Source organism: Myotis myotis, unplaced genomic scaffold, assembly GCF_014108235.1.
Source record: "Myotis myotis isolate mMyoMyo1 unplaced genomic scaffold, mMyoMyo1.p scaffold_m19_p_5, whole genome shotgun sequence".
NCBI classification, from domain to species: domain Eukaryota; kingdom Metazoa; phylum Chordata; class Mammalia; order Chiroptera; family Vespertilionidae; genus Myotis; species Myotis myotis.
Genome location: NW_023416357.1, coordinates 54,564,298 through 54,583,961, shown reverse-complemented (window position 1 = coordinate 54,583,961; position 19,664 = coordinate 54,564,298). Strand labels below are relative to the sequence as shown.

General features: G+C 37.5%; 1 protein-coding gene across 1 annotated transcript in view; it reads right to left on the bottom strand.

The window, feature by feature from the left end:
- FAM81B (family with sequence similarity 81 member B) overlaps positions 1–19,664 on the bottom strand; it is a 61,345-nt gene that overhangs the window by 18,139 nt on the left and 23,542 nt on the right. Inside the window, exons 5-7 of the mRNA XM_036310517.1 lie at positions 19,142–19,385; positions 13,698–13,816; positions 2,960–3,089 (exon numbers count right to left, since the gene is read on the bottom strand). Of these exons, the coding sequence (XP_036166410.1) occupies positions 2,960–3,089; positions 13,698–13,816; positions 19,142–19,385 (493 nt within the window). The remainder of the gene's footprint in view (positions 1–2,959; positions 3,090–13,697; positions 13,817–19,141; positions 19,386–19,664) is intronic.

Here is a 19,664-nt window from a genome sequence, read left to right as displayed (position 1 = left end):
GGTCCGTGGGTCTCCCAGGGATGCAATAAACCTTTCCTTTTCTTTTCTGATTCACTCGACTCTTTATTTCTTACGCCGCCTCCTGAGCCACCTAACCTAATACCCTCCTGACGGGTATAAGAGCAAACGGGAAACATTCTATATTTTTAGATAAAACACTCAGCATTATGACTATGTCAATGCTGAAGTTAATTTATAAATTTAATATGATTCAATAAAATTAAAGCAGAATGTATTTGTTGATCTATTTGCTGGAATTAGGTTGTTTTTAAAATTATGTGCAAAAACAACTATCACCAAGAAAAGGGAAAAAAGAAAGCAATGGAAGGGACTAGCCCTATCAGACATTAAAAATACTATAAGGTTTCAATAATTAAAATAATAAAGACACATCCTATTAGTAAGAAAAATAAGAAAAATTCGAATCAAGTATTTAAATGAAAACAATAAAACATTGAAAATGCTAGGAGAAAATATGAGCAATCCTTTCAAGCCTTTGTGTAGGCAAACTCTTTTTGTGACTTGAAATTCCAGAAGCCACAATAGAGAAGATGGATAAATTCAGCTACAGATAGAGATCATATGCATGTCAAAAGACAAATAACAAACTGGGAAAATCTATTTGCAGCTCATATAAAAAAAACAAAAACAAAAACCTCCTAGAAATTTAGAAGAAAACTAGGCCAATAGGGAAATGGATAAAAGACACGAACAGACTGCTTACTGAAAACAAACAAACAAAAACACCAACACAAAACAAACCAGACAAATAGCTCTTAAATATATGAAAAGATGCTCAATCTCATTCATAATAAGAAAGGCCAATTAAAACACAGAGATGCTCTCTTTTTCCTATAAGAATGGCAAAATTTAAAAGTCAAACAATAGTCATTGGTGAGCCAATGAAGATGTAGAACATTTTACTTATTGCTGGTGGGTGTGCAATAGGGTAAAACTCCTGCAGGGAACAAGATCTTTCAAAATAGCAAGCACATGTACCTTTCACCCAGCAATCCCACTTCTGATATTTATCTTTCAGACATACCTACATATACACACAATGCCTTAAGTGCCATGTTATATGTTCCAGCATTGTTTCAAAATATTGAAACGAACCAATGTCCCTGATGAGAGAGAGTGAAATGAACTGTTATATACAAAGGAAGAGTATGCACTTGTGTAAAAAGAATGAGTAAGCTCTCCATGTCCTGATATGGTGGACTTCCAAGATATATTTGTTCAGGGGGAAAAAAGAGATGTTGCATTGTAATATTTATAATATGCTATCTCTTGTGTAATAAAGGGGAAACAAAGAATGTATATTTTCATTTGCTTGTATCTGCATAAAGGCACACTGAGAGGATCCAAACAGACTGGTAAAAATGATTACCTATGAGAGGCATGAAAGAATGTGATAATTGGTAACAGAGGTAGGAGTGAAAATTCTCAGGATACATTATCTTATATAGTTTTGATTTTTGGACCATGTGTATGCATTACCTGTTTAAAAAGAAAAAAACTAAGGCGAGAAACTACAGTCCAGTGTCACTTTGCTTTTGAATTTAGATACAGAATCAAATACTATACAGGGACTGCATCGATTTTATTACAGAAATGCAAGAATGTGTTTTACTATTGGGAAATGTAATGACACAGCACATGAGAAGTCCAAAAAAATAAACAAACCCAAACTGAAAAACAATCAATATGGGGATTTAGACATTTGTTGATGTCTAAAAGGCATTTGGTAAAATTAAATGTTCAGTCCTAATGAAAACAAAGTAGGAATTGAGGGATATTTTCTTAACACAGTTAAAAATATATCAAATCGACAGCTAACAGCAAACAGCAAAAATCTTTTCAATATAATCAGGAACCAAATAAGTTTGCCTTCTATAACATTTATTTAACGATGTTCTAGAAGTTCTGGTCAAGCCTTAAGAAAAAAGTAATTAGGTATTAAATCAGAAAACCAGAGATAAATTTGTCATATTTGTTGTTAACAGAATTGAGTACCTTGAAAAATGAAGAGAGTACACAAAAAACAATTAGGAATAATTAGATGGGTGCATAGGGGGGTGGACAAGTGGCCCCAGAGGACTGGAGTAAACGTTGACATAGACCTAATGCTGTGCACTCCTGTGAACCTTCTGCTCTTGATAAGTCAGCTCCCAGAAGCAAATAAGCAAATAAGCAAATAATCAAACACCAAACTTTCATCATCCCCAATTTCCAAAGAACTTCCTCTTCCTTTTGCTCAAACAACTTTAGAAGAGATGTGCTTGTTTCACATCAGGCATGTGACAAAGTGGGGCACAGAGACTTTGTACTGGCTCTTTTAGTCAAACCACTAACTGCAGGAGAAAGGGGAGAGACATTTTAGGCAGAAACAAACAAGGAGATAGAGGCCGTGCAGTACTGGAATGGGGACCTCCTTGCAGGTAGGTCAGTATCACTGGGTATAAAAGGTGAACCAGGAGGCACAGAGGGTGAGCTGAAGAGATAAGCAGGGGTCAGTGTAGAGATGGCCTTTGACATCCATGCCAGTGATCTTGTATATTATTTTGTAAAAGATAATACCCATTGCAGGGATGTAACGTAATCAACTCACATTTATGTTGGAACTTGAATAATAATAGCTGCCATGGGAAATTCTTTTGTTTATGATTCTCAGTTCTACAGTCTTTGAGGGGAACCCAGAGCGGAAGGAAGAAATGGCAACAGGAGAATCGAATGGCGTACTTGATGGGGGGATGCGGTGATACATAGGGGACACTCATTAAATGCTTGTTGATTGAACTGACAGTACTCATGGTGTGTGGGCACGAGCTGTCATATTTAAACCCTTTGGAAGTAAAGAGTTCTTTTGAACAATTACCACTTGACTGAGCATTTTGATAAACTATAATGATCTTTAGGCAGTAACACATAATATAAGAATTCCATCATTTTCAGTTACCTTCATATCCAAGTTCTTAGAAACAGTTTCTAGGGAAGATATGAGCTCTTGAATTGTTTTTTCAATTTGCCGGTACTCGTGCCTGATGAAATGAATGTCTCCAGAAAGCTTCACAATGCTGGCATCACATCTGGTGGCAAGATAGACATTGGTCATAACATTTTAAATACTACAGTAGGATCTGTGCAGTCATTTGATGGCAAAAGTTCTAAAGTTCTTTGAATAATGAGTTTGGTAGATGTAGGACCATAAATAGGACTGTTCTTAATTTTCCTCTTCTCTTCTTGATGAGAGAGAAACCTGGCTGGATAATAATACCCTGGGCCAAACCAGAGAATTGAGTTGGACTAGGTGAAGACATTGGGGTTAACTGGGGAGAAATTTTAGATTTTTCAGCTTGTTGTTAACTCAGTCATAGGAGTGTCAACAGGTTTTTATATTTGGGGAATATTTCCTATATCCCCCCACCGCCCCCCCCCCCCAAACACAGAAGAAAGATAGAAACTCTATAAGTCAAATAAATTTTGAATATATTATGTATATATGCTAATTTTAGTTAAAATATTATGTTGAATTTTAATTTAATGTAAGAAAAGGTAACTAGTAAAAAATTTAAAAATTGCTGAATTTAAGAGATATATATATACATACACACACTGAGTGGCCAGATTATTATGACTGGCCAGATTATTATGACCACTCCATCAGTACAATGAAGTGAATTAGTTATGAAAATAATAATAATAATAATAATAATAAAACCTTTAGAGTATTTGCTTAGGAAGTTTTCAATATTCAGTATTTTTGGAAGTGTCAATGAAGTACTGATGGGGTGGTCATAATAATCTGGCTGGTCATAATAATCTGGTCACTCAGTATATGTGTGTGTGTGTGTGTGTATGTATGTGTATGTATGTATATATATATATATATATATTTTTTTTTTCCAGCTTATCCCTGAGTCATTAGTCTACCTATCTCCTTTTGTTATCTGATCATTTATTTTTGGGGAAACCCTTTTACCTCATATTTTTATCAAAGTAAAATATGCCTAAAGTTTAAAAGCCGGGGAAACCAAGATGGCGGCATAGGTAAACACCGGAGTTAGCTGCCTCGAACAACCACTTCAAAAATACAACTAAAAGACGGAACGGACATCGTCCAGAACCACAGGAAGACTGGCTGAGGGGAAATTCTTCAACTAGAAGGAAAGAGAACAGCATACGAGACTCAGAGGAGGCGCAGTGCGGAAAATACAAAGGTGCAGAGGTACGCACGGAGCGGGCTGGTAGCTGAGGGCGCGGTTGTCGTTTTCAATCGGGAGGGAGTCTCAGATTCTGAGCTCCAGTTCTGGGTGAGTCTCTAGGGACCCAGACTCAAACGGGAGAAGCGGGACTGTCTGGCATCGGTCGGAACTTGAGTGCAGCTTTCTCTCCGAGGTTTGCAGCGGTTGCTGAGACTGTGAGAGGCAGAGCCTCTGGGGACGGGACTGAGAGCAGCCATAACTGCTCCCTCCACCCAGTCTGTTGATCCTGTGCGACCTGCCCCGCCCAAGCCCTGCGCAGAGCCATTTGCCAGATAGCCTCAGGCAAAGGCTAGATTAGCACCTCCCTAGAGGACAGAAGTTTTCCCACTGCAGACACAGCTGATTCTCACAGCCAGTTGGCCTGGAGGTCAAATCCCCCTAGTATTAACTACAACAATCAAGGCTTAACTACAACAAGACTGCGCACAAAGACTACTATGGGGTGCACCAAGAAAGCATAAAAAATGCAGAGACAAAGAAACAGGACAAAACTGTCAATGGAGGATATTGAGTTCAGAACCACACTTTTAAGGTCTCTCAAGAACTGTCTAGAAGCCGCCGATAAAGTTATTGAGATCTACAAGAAATCTAATGAGACCCTCGATGTTATGATAAAGAACCAACTAGAAATTAAGCATACACGGACTGAAATAATGAATATTATACAGACTCCCAACAGCAGACCAGAGGAGCGCAAGAATCAAGGCAAAGATTTGAAATGCGAAGAAGCAAAAAACACCCAACCAGAAAAGCAAAATGAAAAAAGAATCTGAAAATACGAAGATAGTGTAAGGAGTCTCTGGGACAGCTTCAAGCGTACCAACATCAGAATTATAGGGGTGCCAGAAGATGAGAGAGAGCAAGATATTAAAAACCTATTTGAAGAAATAATGACAGAAAACTTCCCCCACTTGGTGAAAGAAATGGACTTACAAGTCCAGGAAGCGCAGAGAACCCCAAACAAAAGGAATCCAAAGAGGACCACACCAAGACACATCATAATTAAAATGCCAAGAGCAAAAGACAAAGAGAGAATCTTAAAAGCAGCAAGAGAAAGAAACTCAGTTACCTACAAGGGAATACCCATACAACTGTCAGCTGATTTCTCAACAGAAACTTTGCAGGCCAGAAGGGAGTGGCAAGAAATATTCAAAGTGATGAATGCCAAGAACCTACAACCAAGATTACTTTATCCAGCAAAGCTATCATTCAGAACTGAAGGTCAGATAAAGAGCTTCACAGATAATGAAAAGTTAAAGGAGTTCATCACCACCAAACCAGTATTATATGAAATGCTGAAAGGTATCCTTTAAGAAGAGGAAGAAGAAGAAGAAAAAGGTAAAGATACTAATTATGAACAACAAATATGCATCTATCAACAAGTGAATCTAAGAATCAAGTGAATGAATAATCTGATGAACAGAATGAACTGGTGAATATAATAGAATCAGGGACATAGAAAGGGAATGGACTGACTATTCTTGCGGGGGGTGGGGAAGGGGTGTGGGAGATTCGGGAAAAGACTGGACAAAAATTGTGCACCTATGGATGAGGACAGTGGGGGGGGGGGAGTAAGGGTAGAGGGTGGGGTGGGAACTGGGTGGAGGGGAGCTATGGGGGGAAAAAAGAGGAACAGATGTAATAATCTGAACAATAAAGATTTAATAAAAAAAAAGTTTAAAAGTCAATAATAACTAACAGGCTAATAATTTTAGTGGTTCCTTGCTCTGCCTCTCAATCCTGCTCCCTAGAGGCAAGTGCCGCCTTTACTCCTAGTTTCAGAGGCTCCTGGGACAGCCAACTCCTCAACCTTTTTGGAATTCTGTGGTGTAAAACTAAGTCATTTTCAGCTTATCTCACAGCTTTAAAATTGGTTTTATTATGTCTCAGTTTTCACATGTCCATCTGTTTTGGAGGTTCTAATATTTCTATGCTGATATCTCCAGTCTTTGTGAATTGATGTTTTAAAGAGAAAATCTTTTTACTATAGATTTGTGGGGCTTTTGGAAGAAGCAAAATTACATATAATTGTTCAGTCTGCAATCTGTTATGTTTCTTTTGGTCTTAATTTCTTTGAAACCTTGAACTCTTCCTGTGTTTTTCTGGGTAATTCCTCTTATAAGATATATTCATCAGTCTTATAGTTTTTTAAACTAATCTTTATTATCTATCTGTCTATCATCTATATATCATCGATGTTGTTGGTGGTGATTTTTTATGCCCAGACTAGATTCTTTCTAACTACCACTCTTACTTTTTATTTTTTTAAAAAAATATATTTTATTGATTTTTTACAGAGAGGAAGGGAGAGGGATAGAGAGTTAGAAACATTGATGAGAGAGAAACATCAATCAACTGCCTCCTGCACACCCCCTACTGGGGATATGCCTGCAACCAAGGTACATGCTCTTGACCGGAATCAAACCTGGGACCCTTCAGTCTGCAGGCCGATGCTCTATCCACTGAACCAAACCGGTTAGAGCCACTCTTTTTAAAACGATTCTGGATACCTGCAGATTAGCGAGTATGTGGTTTGATGGAGAGAAGATCATATCCTCTATGCAGGATCATATCCTTTCCCTAGTCAGGTGTGTGTGTGTGTGTGGGGGGGGCGGGGGCACATCTCCCCATTTTCTCCTCAAAAACCAGATTGTGTATCTCACAGCAGATCATTATCATAGATTCTGGGTTGTGACACTAGCCTCCTCTCCTTCCTCATCCTGTTGCACTTCAGCCAGTTTCTCTCAGGTATAAATTGGAAAGGAGGGAGGTAGGTCCTAGATGATGAGTAGTATGCTTACGTCTTCAGCTACACCTCCCCAGTGTTCTGTGTTGCTGACCTGAATCTCTATAGGGACATCTCTTACCTCTCCTGTGAGCCACCCAAACCCCTCAGTAATGGTGCTCTATTCAAATTATTTGGCCTGCACTTTTCAAGATTATGAGCCTTGTTTTGAAGGAAATCATCGTATTTAAGGTATGAGGAGGACTTACAGTATTTGGTAAGTGTGTTCTGTTTGGGGTCATCGGTTGTGGCAACTTCCATACTAAATTAAAGATGGAGATTTTGCTTTCCTTTTATTTTTAACTTGCATGGAGACATCTCAAGTGAGAAGAGTGGAGTAAACATATCTGTACTATCTTTAATTAGAAGTCCCCACTCTTTACCTTTGAAAAGTTGACAATATCCATAATATCATTATTATTTCTTCAAAGGGGGTGCCTTTTGCTTTCAATCTCACATAAACACAATTTGTCATTTTTTAAAAAATATGTGGATTTGTCTTGGGATCCCAAGTAGTCACAGGTGGCCAGAGGGTTGGCCTCCTCTGGCTGCTGCTGCAGAGGGTAAGTCAGAGCCATCCCTGCGGTGCCCTTTACATGCTCGCCATTTCCTCTTCTGTATGTAGCTAATCTACTGAATAGAGGAGAGGGCTTCAGAAGCAGGCAGACAACTCTGAGAACACCATCTCACTGGAAGTACTGGCTTTTAGACTGCCACTTTACTGGGATGGAAAATATGGTGTCAAATGTAAAACATAGTTATTAAATATGGAATTTGATTTATGAAGCAATAAAATGTTTGCTAAGAATTAGGTTATAAAATCAACATAATTTCACTTATGCCAAAATATTAACTGAAATTAATGTGGAAAGACAGTAATTAATCTGCCTCAGTTTGTCCATTAGTCAATTGCATGTCAAAAATACAGACAAGGAAGAGGAGAGGAAAAGTGAATTTAAGTCTTAGGGCTTTCACCCAGGTTCTGTTGAAGATGACCAAATAGATTGAAGAAACTTTCATAAAAGGAAGACATTTCAAGGAAAAATAAGATCTTGTCTTCAAACCACTGCTTAAGGGCAAGGTAAGTAAGCAATTGTGGGGGAAGGTAAAGGAATAGGAGCCTCTTGGTTTTCACTTTTCCCTCAGACACACCAAATAAACTGCTGCTTGTGGGTCAATTCCCTCAGAAGGAAAATATGGAAACTAGTTTAGAGACTCTTTACATATGGGATGAGTAAGAAAATATCTACATTGAAATGGATACGAAAAGCTGAGACACACTAATGCCACCAACTCCATCCCTAGCACAGTGCCTTGCAATTGGAAGGGAACCCCCAAACCCCAACTTCTTCCTGAGGAGTGAAGGGTTTGAACTACACATCAAACACTCCCAACTTTTGTAGCTGCCACCTGGAAGACTAGTTCCCAATTCTCTGAGAGCTGATGGGGTTCATGTGGGCGTTCCCTGGGGCCACGGAAAACAAAGAGGTGGTTTTAAATGGCCACATTATTTTAAAAAATGGGCAAAGGGCCTAGCTGGTGTGACTCAGAGGTTGAGCATTGACCTATGAACCAAGGGGTCTCCAGTTTGATTCCCAGTCAGGGCACATGCCCAGGTGGCAGGCTTGATCCCCAGGAGGAAGCATGCAGGAGGCAGCCAGTCAATGATTCTCTCTCAGCATTGATGTTTCTATCTCTGTTTCCCTCCCCCTTCCTCTCTGAAATCAATAAAAATATATTTTGAAAAAATGGGCAAAGGACCCGAATAGACATTTATCCAAAGACAACATACAAATGGTCAACAGGTACATGAAAAGATACTCAACATCACGAATCAGCAGGGAAATGAAAATCAAAACCATGATGAGATATCACCTCAAACCTGTTAGGATGGCTATTATATAAAATAAAGAGAGAGAGAGAAATGTTGTAGAGTATATGAGCAAAGGGAACCTTTGTACACTATGGGCAGGAACATAAATTGGGACAGCCATTATAGAAAACAGTATGTAGGTTCCTCAAAAACTAAAAATAGATAACACCCAGCAATCCCTCTTTTGAATATATCCCCAAAGGAAATGTATTCAGTACCTGGAAGACATATCTGTACTTTCATGTTCATTGTAGCAATATTCATAATAGCCAAGCTATGCAAACAGCCTAAGTGTCTGACGATGGATGAATGGAATGAAATTGTAACATACATTCATACACACACACGCGAATATTTTCAGTCTCAAAAAAGAAGGAGATATTAGCAGTTGAAGCATGTATTAACCTGAAGGGCATTATAAGTAAAATATGCTAGACACAGAAAGACAAAAACTCCATGATCTCACTTATGTGTGAAATCTAAAGAAGTCAAATATTCCTCAAAAAGTTAAAAATGGAACTCCCATTTGACCCAGTGATCCTACTTCTAGGAATATATCCCAAGAAACCAGAAACACCAATCAGAAAGGATATATGCATCCCTATGTTCATAGCAGCACAATTTACCATAGTGAAGATCTGGAAACAGTCTAAGTGCCCACCAGCAGATGAGTGGATTAGAAAACTGTGGTACATCTACACAATGGAATACTATGCTGCTCTAAAAAGGAAGGAACTCTTACCATTTGCAACGGCGTGGATGGAACTGGAGAGCATTATGCTAAGTGAAATAAGCCAGTCAATGAAGGAAAAATACCACATGATCTCACTCATTTATTGATAATAAAGACCATCATAAACTGATGAACAAAAATAGATACAGAGGCAGAGCAACATCAAACAGATTGTCAAACTGCAGCAGGAAGGCTGGGGAGGGTTGGGGGGCAGGAGAGGGGGTAAGAGATCAACCGAAGGACTTGTATACATGCATATAAGCATAACCAATGGACATAAGACACTGGGGGGTAGGGGAGGCCGGGGGAATGTCAAGAGGGGAAAAAAAGGAGACATATGTAATACTCTTTGTAATACTTTAAGCAATAAAACAAAATTAAAAGAAGTCAAATACACAGAGGCACAGAGTGGAACGTGGTTATCAGGGATGAAAGGTGGGAAAAATGGGAAGATGTTGGTCAAAGTGTACAAAGTTTCAGTTAAGGGTGAATCAGTCTAGAGACCTATAGTCTACAGCAGTGATGGCGAACCTATGACACGTGTGTCAGAGGTGACACGTGAACTCATTTTTTTGGTTGATATATCTTTGTGAAATGGCATTTAAATATGTAAAATAAATGTCAAAAATATGTCTTTGTTTTACTATGGTTGCAAATATCAAAAAATTTCTGTATGTGACATGGCACCAGAGTTAAGTTAGGGTTTTTCAAAATGCTGACATGCCGAGCTCAAAAGTTTCGCCATCACTGGTCTACAGCATCGTAACTGTCTATATAATCTATCTGTATAAAAGGCTAATATGCTAAGTGTCTGACCATCTGGGTAATGACATCAAGCAGCAACACCTGGCTTCCTCTCCCTAGCAATGACTAGCCTCAGGTGGAAACACTTTACACTTTAACCCAGTGGTTGGCAAACTGCTGCTCGAGAGCCACATGCGGCTCTTTGGCCCCTTGAGTGTGGCTCTTCCACAAAATACCACGTGTGGGTGCACACGTACAGTGCGATTGAAACTTTGTGGCCCATGCACAGAAGTCAGTATTTTGTGGAAGAGCCACACTCAAGGGGCCAAAGAGCCCTATGTGGCTCGCAAGCCGCAGTTTGCTGACCACTGGTTTAACCAAATGTTTGGGAAGCGTTTTACTGTGCCTCATCTCATTTGATCCTCGCAGAAGTCCTGGAGTAGGTAGGTCAGAGACTCGGTGGAATCCTATTTTCTTTTCATTAGCTGGAAAATGGAGATTTAGAAAGCTTAGAAACTTGACCTGACTGAAATGAAGTAAGAAATGGTGGACCTTAAAAATGACTTCAGGTTTTCTCACTGTGCAGAATATAGTCAAACACTGCTGCAGTTAAATATTTTACCCTTTGTTCTCTCTGCTGATCTACAATAATAATGTGCTTCGTGTTGATATTTACTGCTGTGTTGCTGACAATTACTTGAAAAAGAAGTTGGGGTGCTTCACTGGGCTGGAAAAAGTTTACATCAGAAAGCAGGTCTAATTAAGCAAGTTTGTTTTATATCTATAAAAGGCTGAGTTGATTCGCGCATGCACAATACATGTAAAACTCTTGCTGGCGCCAATTGCACACGTGTGTTTCAATCTGTCAGTGTCGATTGTGAATTTGGTTGACACTTCTATTATAGAGAAAGGGCGAATAGCAATATTAAAATATTTCTTCTAATTAATTTCCTTTCAATGTGCGTAAATTTGTGCACCAGGCCACTAGAATTTAATATTGAAGAGTCGAAATATGCTAAGAGTAAATTTCAGTGGCTCTGTTCACAAAAAAAAGCACTATGTGAGAAGAAAGTTAATTAGCTTGACTGTAGTAATTATTTTATGATGGATAAGTATATTATATCATCAGATTATAAACCTTAAATATACGCACTTTTTATTTAAAAAAAAAACAAAACCCAGAAGAATGAGCAAAGAAAGTTGTACATCTTCTCCTTGATATTATTTCATTCCTCTCTTGGCTTTAATTAAATCTGTTTGTTATTTTTGTCTTGTATTTAAGACAGGATTTATAAGAGTAAAATAAGAGTTTTGTAAATAGTTTGCAGAAGGAAATAAATGGTTGGAATGTCATCAGTACACCACCAAATGGAGCCAAATCCCAAGTTTCATTCAAAACAGATTTTTGGCGTTTATCTTCTTTGCAAAATCATGGCACATCTAAGTTGAGTGTTTGTTGGTGTTTGTTTTATTATCTTGCTTCATAACTTACATAAAAATGATAAATTCTTTTGTATGTATTAAATATATATAATAAAGTAGGAATTTAATATATTTTAAAAATATCCTATATAATAAAAGGCTGATATACAAATTGTCGCCTCAACTGGGAGTTTGACCAGGAGTTCAACCAGGGGGTGGGGCTGGCTGGCCAACTGCCTGCTGTCCCTCCTCCTGGCTGGTCCTGCCCCTGATTGACCCTGATCAGAGCAGACTGGCCAGGTTCCACCTGTGCACAAATTCATGCACCGGGCCTTTAGTAAAATATATTTATACATAGTATAGTTAATGATATATGCATATATGTATATATATATATATAATGTATATATACAATGTGTATATATAATGTGTACATATTGTGTGTGTATGTATGTATCTATCTATCTATCTATCTATCTATCATCTATCTATCTACAGGTATTATCCTGTAGATTCTGTTTCCCTAAAGTCTATGTTGTGTTACCTGCCCTGAACTTTCATGGCTAGAGCTTAGTTTAGGCCCTTAATATTTTTTACCTTTTTTTGCTGCCATAGGCTTCCTTCTTCCTGTACCCCATCAATTAAGTTACACTAGAATGTCACTACAAATTATGTCATCCATTTACTTAAAATTTTCCCATGAACATGTATAACCTTCTACATAAAATTCAAACTCTTTAGCTTGGCCCATGAGGCCCCTCATCATCTAATTCTGAACCACTTCTCTAGCTTTATCTCCTAATCTCCCATCTCTCCCTAAATGCAAATCCCAAAATATCAGAACTAAAATATCCTTCTCACAGGTAGGCCCTTGAACATGTCAGAATAAGTCATCCTTGGTTCTTTTGAACCTATTATACCTCCTATGTGAAGTACCTTTCCCACCCTTCTTTGTCTAGCTGACCGCTACCCAAATCATTCACAACTCATCTCAAGTGTCACCTCCTCCAGGAAGCCTCCTGTGCACCCCAATCTAATTTGGATATTCCCAGAGCACCCAGGTTTTCATTATAATGCTCACCTCATTACTTATATTTGTGGCTCTGTTTTCCCAAGTAGACTGTAAACAGCTATAGGAATTGGGACTGTGTTGTTGAATTCCTAACTCCTGTCACACTGCCTGGCATATAAGTGCTTAATATATTTTTGTTGAGTTGGATGGAGAAGTTTGTCTTAGGTATTAATCATCTAATTCTTATTTGGTCATTAACACTTCAGAGTTATTAACAAGATGGAGGTAGGGGTAATCCAGGAGTGAGGAAAGAGTTGCTGGCAGAAGAAGTAGAGATGGGAAGGTGTTCATGGTCAGCCATTTTTGATGTTTCTACCAGAGTGGTCCTGCCATTGTAAATGCCTAAAGGTATTTACTGAATGTATACCATTAGTTCTTTTGATTTAGAAATCTCATACATGAGGTTCAAAATTGTATGCATTGGCAGTAGATGCCTTTCGTTAGATTTTACATGTAATTCTTATATATTTTAAATGTTTAATGAGAATTTGATACCTTTGGGGATTTTATATGTGGTTATGAGGGTCTGTCTTTGGATGTTGGCATTTGGACATGAGGGCTGTAAAGACAAGAATTGAACTAGACATTGTGTATAAGGGTGCTTTTATAGAAATCTTGGATCTCACAGGAAGCATGAGGTTTTTCAAATTCTATAACACACTTTTACAACTATCATCTCATAAGTTAAGCTTAATATAAAGACAGTACCTTGTTTGGGACCACATGGAACTTATTTGGGAATGAGAATTCAGTGGCCAAGAACTGACTGCTAAACATTAATTAGTTAATGTGCTGCTTCTCACCTTGCTACTCTTCCTCGAAGGTCTCCAACTCCTTGAAGGTGTCTGCTGTTTAGCTCCTGTACTGCAAAATTAGTCCCTGTGGTCGCCTGGTCTCGGGCTCTTATTTGGTCTTCTAAAATCTGTAAGTTTGAGTCAAAATTCCTATTAATTTCTCTTCACACATGATAAGAAAATATCATTTAAAGCAAAGGTTAAACAATCAAATGCATTTCCTAGTTAGGCTGATAGTGACAGTACAATGTCAGAGAGAAGCAATCCCTACTTTATCACAGGGAGGCAGCGACGGCTTGATTCCGGCTGATTGTTGCCAGGAGAGAATGATGGTTTCACAGTGTTTAAACAGAAGCCAGAACTCCAGATTTTATGTTAAATCTCTCAGTGTTTAAATATTGACATGTTACTCAGACTCCGTCCTTAGTCACGTCTTCATTATGTCGTGATGTTCTGAAGTGGAGCTGACTGCTCTATACCACCAGGTTGGAGGTCCCAAGAATAGAATTTTTGAAATTTTTTTGCACTAATAATATAAATATTAATTTAATAATTGAAAAAATTTTGCTTGCCCATAGAAAATAAAATGATGCCACTTAAACAAATTCCAGTGTAAAGTCAGGATATATAAAAATAGTTTATATTTAGTCAGAAAAAAACAGTGAGAATATACAGTGAGAATATGGGACTTTGGAAAACAAATTTGTGGTGTGGAAAAGCATCCAAGTTTAGCTGCTGTGTATGACCAAGGCCTGAACTATATTTAAACTTATATTTATGAATTTTTGGAGGAAAAGAAGACATTTTATAGCGAACAAATAATAGAAATTTCAAAGACCATATACAGAATCATAAGCTGGCAGATCAAGACAATTTGAGAGCAAATAAAGCTTTAATTAAAAACATAAAAGTGTCAAAAATACTAGCTAGAATTTTTTTATTTTTTGGTTTTTATTTGTTTTTGCATGTGTGTAGATGTTTTAGTCTGGGTTGCTATACATATTAAAAATACCACAAGTGGGGTAGCTTATAAAAACAGAAATGTATTTCTCACAGTTCTTGAGGTTGAAGTCCAAGACCGGGGTGCCAGCATGGCCAGGTTTTGGTGAGAGCCCTCTTCTGGTTGCAGACTGCCAACTCCCTAGGGAGCTGTGTGGCATCTCTCTAATAGGGATACTGATCCCACTTACCAACATTCCACTCCCACAACCTAAGCAGGTCCCCAAGGCCCACCTCCTAATACCAGCACATTGGACATTAGGATTTCAAAATATGAATTTGGGGGGCACAAACATTCAGATCATAAGAGTAGGTGTTGTTATGCTTTATTTTGGTCGAGAACAGTGATGAAAGGGAATTTGCCCTACTAAATTTTATAAAATAAGGATAACTAAATCAGTGTAGCTAAAGAGATATGTATAGCTAAATAGATAAATGTAATGAAGTCACTGGTAAATTTATGGAAGAAATAGGCTATACATGAGACTCACAAATCACTGGGGAAGGAATTTCACAAATGGTATTGACTCTCTGGTAACTTATTCAGAAAACAATCCATTTAGATCCTTATGTCATAACATCAATGTAGATTTTAGAAAAAATAGATTATAAATAAATAAAATGTTAAACCATAAAAATGACAGATAATAGAGGAGATTATTTCATCTTTGAATAAAGAAATTTCTATTTTTAAAAGTAATGAGAGCAACCACAAAACCAAATATTGGAATGTTTAAGTTTATAAAAAGCTTATGAAACATTATAAATATAATTAAGATAAAAACAACCAGCTGGAAAAACATAACAGTCACTGCCGAAGGTTTCAGTGCTGTGCTACAGTCAGCATTCACCTGTTGCGAGAGCCAGCCACATTTACCTCTTCTCATCTTTGTGTTCAGTAACATACTGTTGGTATTCGAAATCAATCATAGTGAGAGTATTTACACCATGCAAACAGGCAAACACTGCAAATCATATTTTTATCACCCAGAAAAAAATTGATCGCTGATTGTTAAACACTTACCAACGTACCACTGTTTATTATTCTTAATTAATAAAAAAGCACATCAAGTCAATAAGAATAAAAAAGCACTAACTACTCCCCCAAATAAATTGACTAAAGACATTAACAGACTATCAACAGAGAAAATGCAAATAATTATGTCACTTTTAAGAAATGAAAAAAAAAAAATCTCATTTCTGTCCCATCATATTAGCAAAGATTGAAACAATAAATCTCAATGTTGGCATCAGCACAGTGAAGAAAGCACATTCATATAATGCTAATGGAAGTATAAATAATGATAAACTTTCTGGAAACCAATTTAGAAAAACGCATCAAAAGTTTTCACATCCCTTGATAATTCTATGTAGTATAGAAATAATCCAAATGCTGACACATATCTATGCACAAAGATATTTCAACATTAGGAGAATAATTAGGCAAGTTGTGGTGTATGTAGTATGCAAAGAGCTTTTAATGACATATGAGAGAGTTTATGACATAATTTTATATTCAAGATTGTGCTTACAAAAGTATTCTCAGCTTCCCGAATGAAATGTCTGGAAGGACTAGAGGGAGATACATCTGAGTGTAGAGATTACAATTTGTTGCTGGAATTATGAGAATTTTTTCCCCAGGTTTTAAATTTTTTCTGTTAAACTTTCAGAATAATTACAATGAACAAGTATTACTTTTGTAAGTTGGGGAAAAACACAATAAGGCAATGTTACACATAAAATTCTTTTCTTGAATTAAAACGTTTAAATTAAAAAACTTAAAATGAGTTCATTTAAAACATAATTAGCTGGCAGGTTAAAAAAATAACTTGATTTTAAAAAGGAACAAGCAACTTAACTGTTGCAATTATGGTTAATTATAAAATTTTTCCATTCATTCTTAGATCTATCTTGCTGGCCAATTTGCAAATAGGCTGAGCTGGTTAATGAGTTTAGATCCTTTTAAAATACTTGAAGCCCTAACCGGTTTGGCTCAGTGGATAGAGTGTCAGCCTGTGGACTCAAGGGTCCCAGGTTCGATTTCGGTCAAGGGCATGCACCTTGGTTGCAGGCACATCCCCAGTAGGGAGTGTGCAGGAGGCAGCTGATCGATGTTTCTCTCTCATCGATGTTTCTAACTCTATATCCCTCTCCCTTCCTCTCTGTAAAAAAATCAATAAAATATATATTTTAAAAAATAAAATACTTGAAGAGCATTCATTCTTCTACAAAATGCGTATCACTTGATAGTTATTTACTAAAGGTAGCCTAATTTCTTCTTCATAATATTTTAAAAACATATTTTTATTGATTTTAGAGAGGAATGAAGAGGGAGAGAGGTAGAAACATTAATGATGAGAGAGTCATTAATCTGCTGTCTCCTGCACACACCCCTCCCCCCCCACTGGGGATTGAGCCCACAACCTAGGAATGTACCCTGACCAGGAATCAAACTGAGACCTGGTTCATAGGTCGATGCTCAACCACTGAGCCATGAAGGCTGGGTTCTTCTTCATAATATTTTAACTAGATTGTCTTCAGCCTTTAAAACATTTTCTAATTCAGTTTTCTGCACAATCAGACCAGTCCTCCTCGTTTTTCTTATATTTGCCAAACCTTTAATAGGATTATAAATATTTTGAGATTTCATAATTTTTGGAAAATGTTTCAGCTTTGTCTTTTTTCAGAGCTAATCTAAAATGATTATTATAGGAAAAGAAGCTCTTAGCAAAACTTCTAGAGATCTGGGAACATTTCTTCTCTTAATGCTAAGATTTTTTATTGGGGTATAATTAATATGTATTAAAATGTACAAATCAAAGTGTAGATATGAAGATAATTTGATGAATATAATTCATCAAATAATTTCGAGGAATATAATCAACTATGTAACAACTACTCAGATCAAAATATAGAATATTCTATAAGCATTTTGATATTTCTGAGAATGCTGTTCTCTTTCCAATTACCAAGAAGTTTTGACTGCTAAGTTGGGATCTTATGATTTTCTCATCATCTCAAAGGCACTGTTTCTCTTGTCACTTTCATGACCCTTTATTATGCCTGGGAACAGCTTCCAGGGATTTTACAAGTGGCATTGACTTTTAGGCCCTGGGGTCAATTCAGTATGTGCTCAGTACCAATAAAGTGCCTTTTAAAAGTTCACTAAGATTTTAAAAATTCCTACACTTCCTCAAGTGCACCATGGGGTTTTCCACACCCTGGAGATTAAAAGTAAATGAATAAACATAGTATTCTTAGTCTTAAATACAATGTCATAAGGAAGTCATTGATGGGTCAATCTCATTTTTGTTTAGTCCATTTGCTCTGATAAAAGGACATATGGGAGGGAATTATTACCAATTATCATGATAATTCCACAGTCTGGCCAGCTTTCTCAATTGTATTTTATGAAACCCTTGTCTGGAAGTTGCTACCCCAGATTAGTCAAGCCCATCAGCACTTTAAAAACAGACTGAAATATCTGTAGTTAAAACCTGTCTATCATGGTTTAACCCAAGCATTTTCTTTTTTGATCAGAAACTCAAGTTTTCCTTCAGTAGCTTAAACTTCATTCATTCATTCATTCATTCATTCATTCATTCATTCATCTATTCAGGAGATATTTACAGTGCTGACTACCTATCAGCACTCTTATTACCTGGTGTGGGATTTAGCAGTGGACACAACAAAGTCCCTGCCCTCATGGACATTATATTTTAGAAGGAGAAAAGCAACAATAAACAAATATAAACTGTGGTAGTTTGCAATAAGTGCTACGAATAAAAATAATGAAGGGTTTAAGGGAGATTGTGACTGTTGGGATTGGGCGGGGGATGGGTGCTATTTCATAGCATGTCAAAGAAATCCCTTCTGAGGAGGAGATATTTGAGCAGGGACCTGAAGGGAATGAAGAACATTTCATAGGAATTTTGAGGGGAAGATGATTGAGCCAGAGTGAATAAGTAGCAAGTGCAAATGCCACGAAGCCAGAGTGTTTGGTATGTTCTAGGAAGAGCAGGGAGGCAGTACGGGCAGAGTGAAGGGGAGAGCAGTGGGAGATGGGGTCAGAGAGGTTTGGGCAGTCAGATTGTAATGGGTCTATGGACCAGCATTAACAATACACTATAAAAACCTCTATTTGAAATGATTGCATTCATATAATCTTGGAGATTTACACTAAGTTAAATACCTTAGCGCAATATTTGACATAATGTTAAAAACAGTTGTATTTGTTGTCACATAGATGTTCAACAAACATTTTTTTGAATATAATTTCTTGTAATTTTTGGCAGAAATGAGCAGTTGGAATATTGAACTGTTTTCCTCAGAAGTAATTAAATTGTAATAACTTAAACTTAAAAAATAGCAACTCATTTCTATAGCTGAAAAATGACATTGATGGTTGATAGTCTTTGACAAGCAATGGGAACATATGGGAAATAAAGAGCTACCTTAATGTTTTGGCTGAGATTTTTGACGATGCTGGTGATGGTCTGGATATGATTTTCCAGTAACTTCCTGGCAAGCAGCTCCTCTTTTTGAAAGCCTTGGGTCCCCTGAAGACAAGCAGAGATGTCCTCTTTGATGCGGAAAGCTTGCTGAAGGAGGAAAGCTATGGTGCGCTCCTGGCTGTGCAGCTTGTCTTCTATCTGACTTCTCTGGGTGTTTGGAATGACAGGAAGGAAAGAATGGCCCCTGGTCAGGAAAGGGAAATAACACAGGGCTGTTACAAGAATGAGCGTGGAGGAGCCAGCACCAGCACCAGTACTCTGTATCCTCACTTCTGTATTTTCTCACCTCTGTGAAGTCTGGTAGGACTTGAGCACCTGCATGGTTAGAATCTTGGTTTATACCTCATCTAAGAAGCAGTTCTGACCTACTCCTTGATCCTGTGGCATGCATTTTTCATGTTTTAAGCAGGAATTGTTCTATATCTTACCTATTCTAATTCTGTATTGTGAGCAGGGCTGCTTC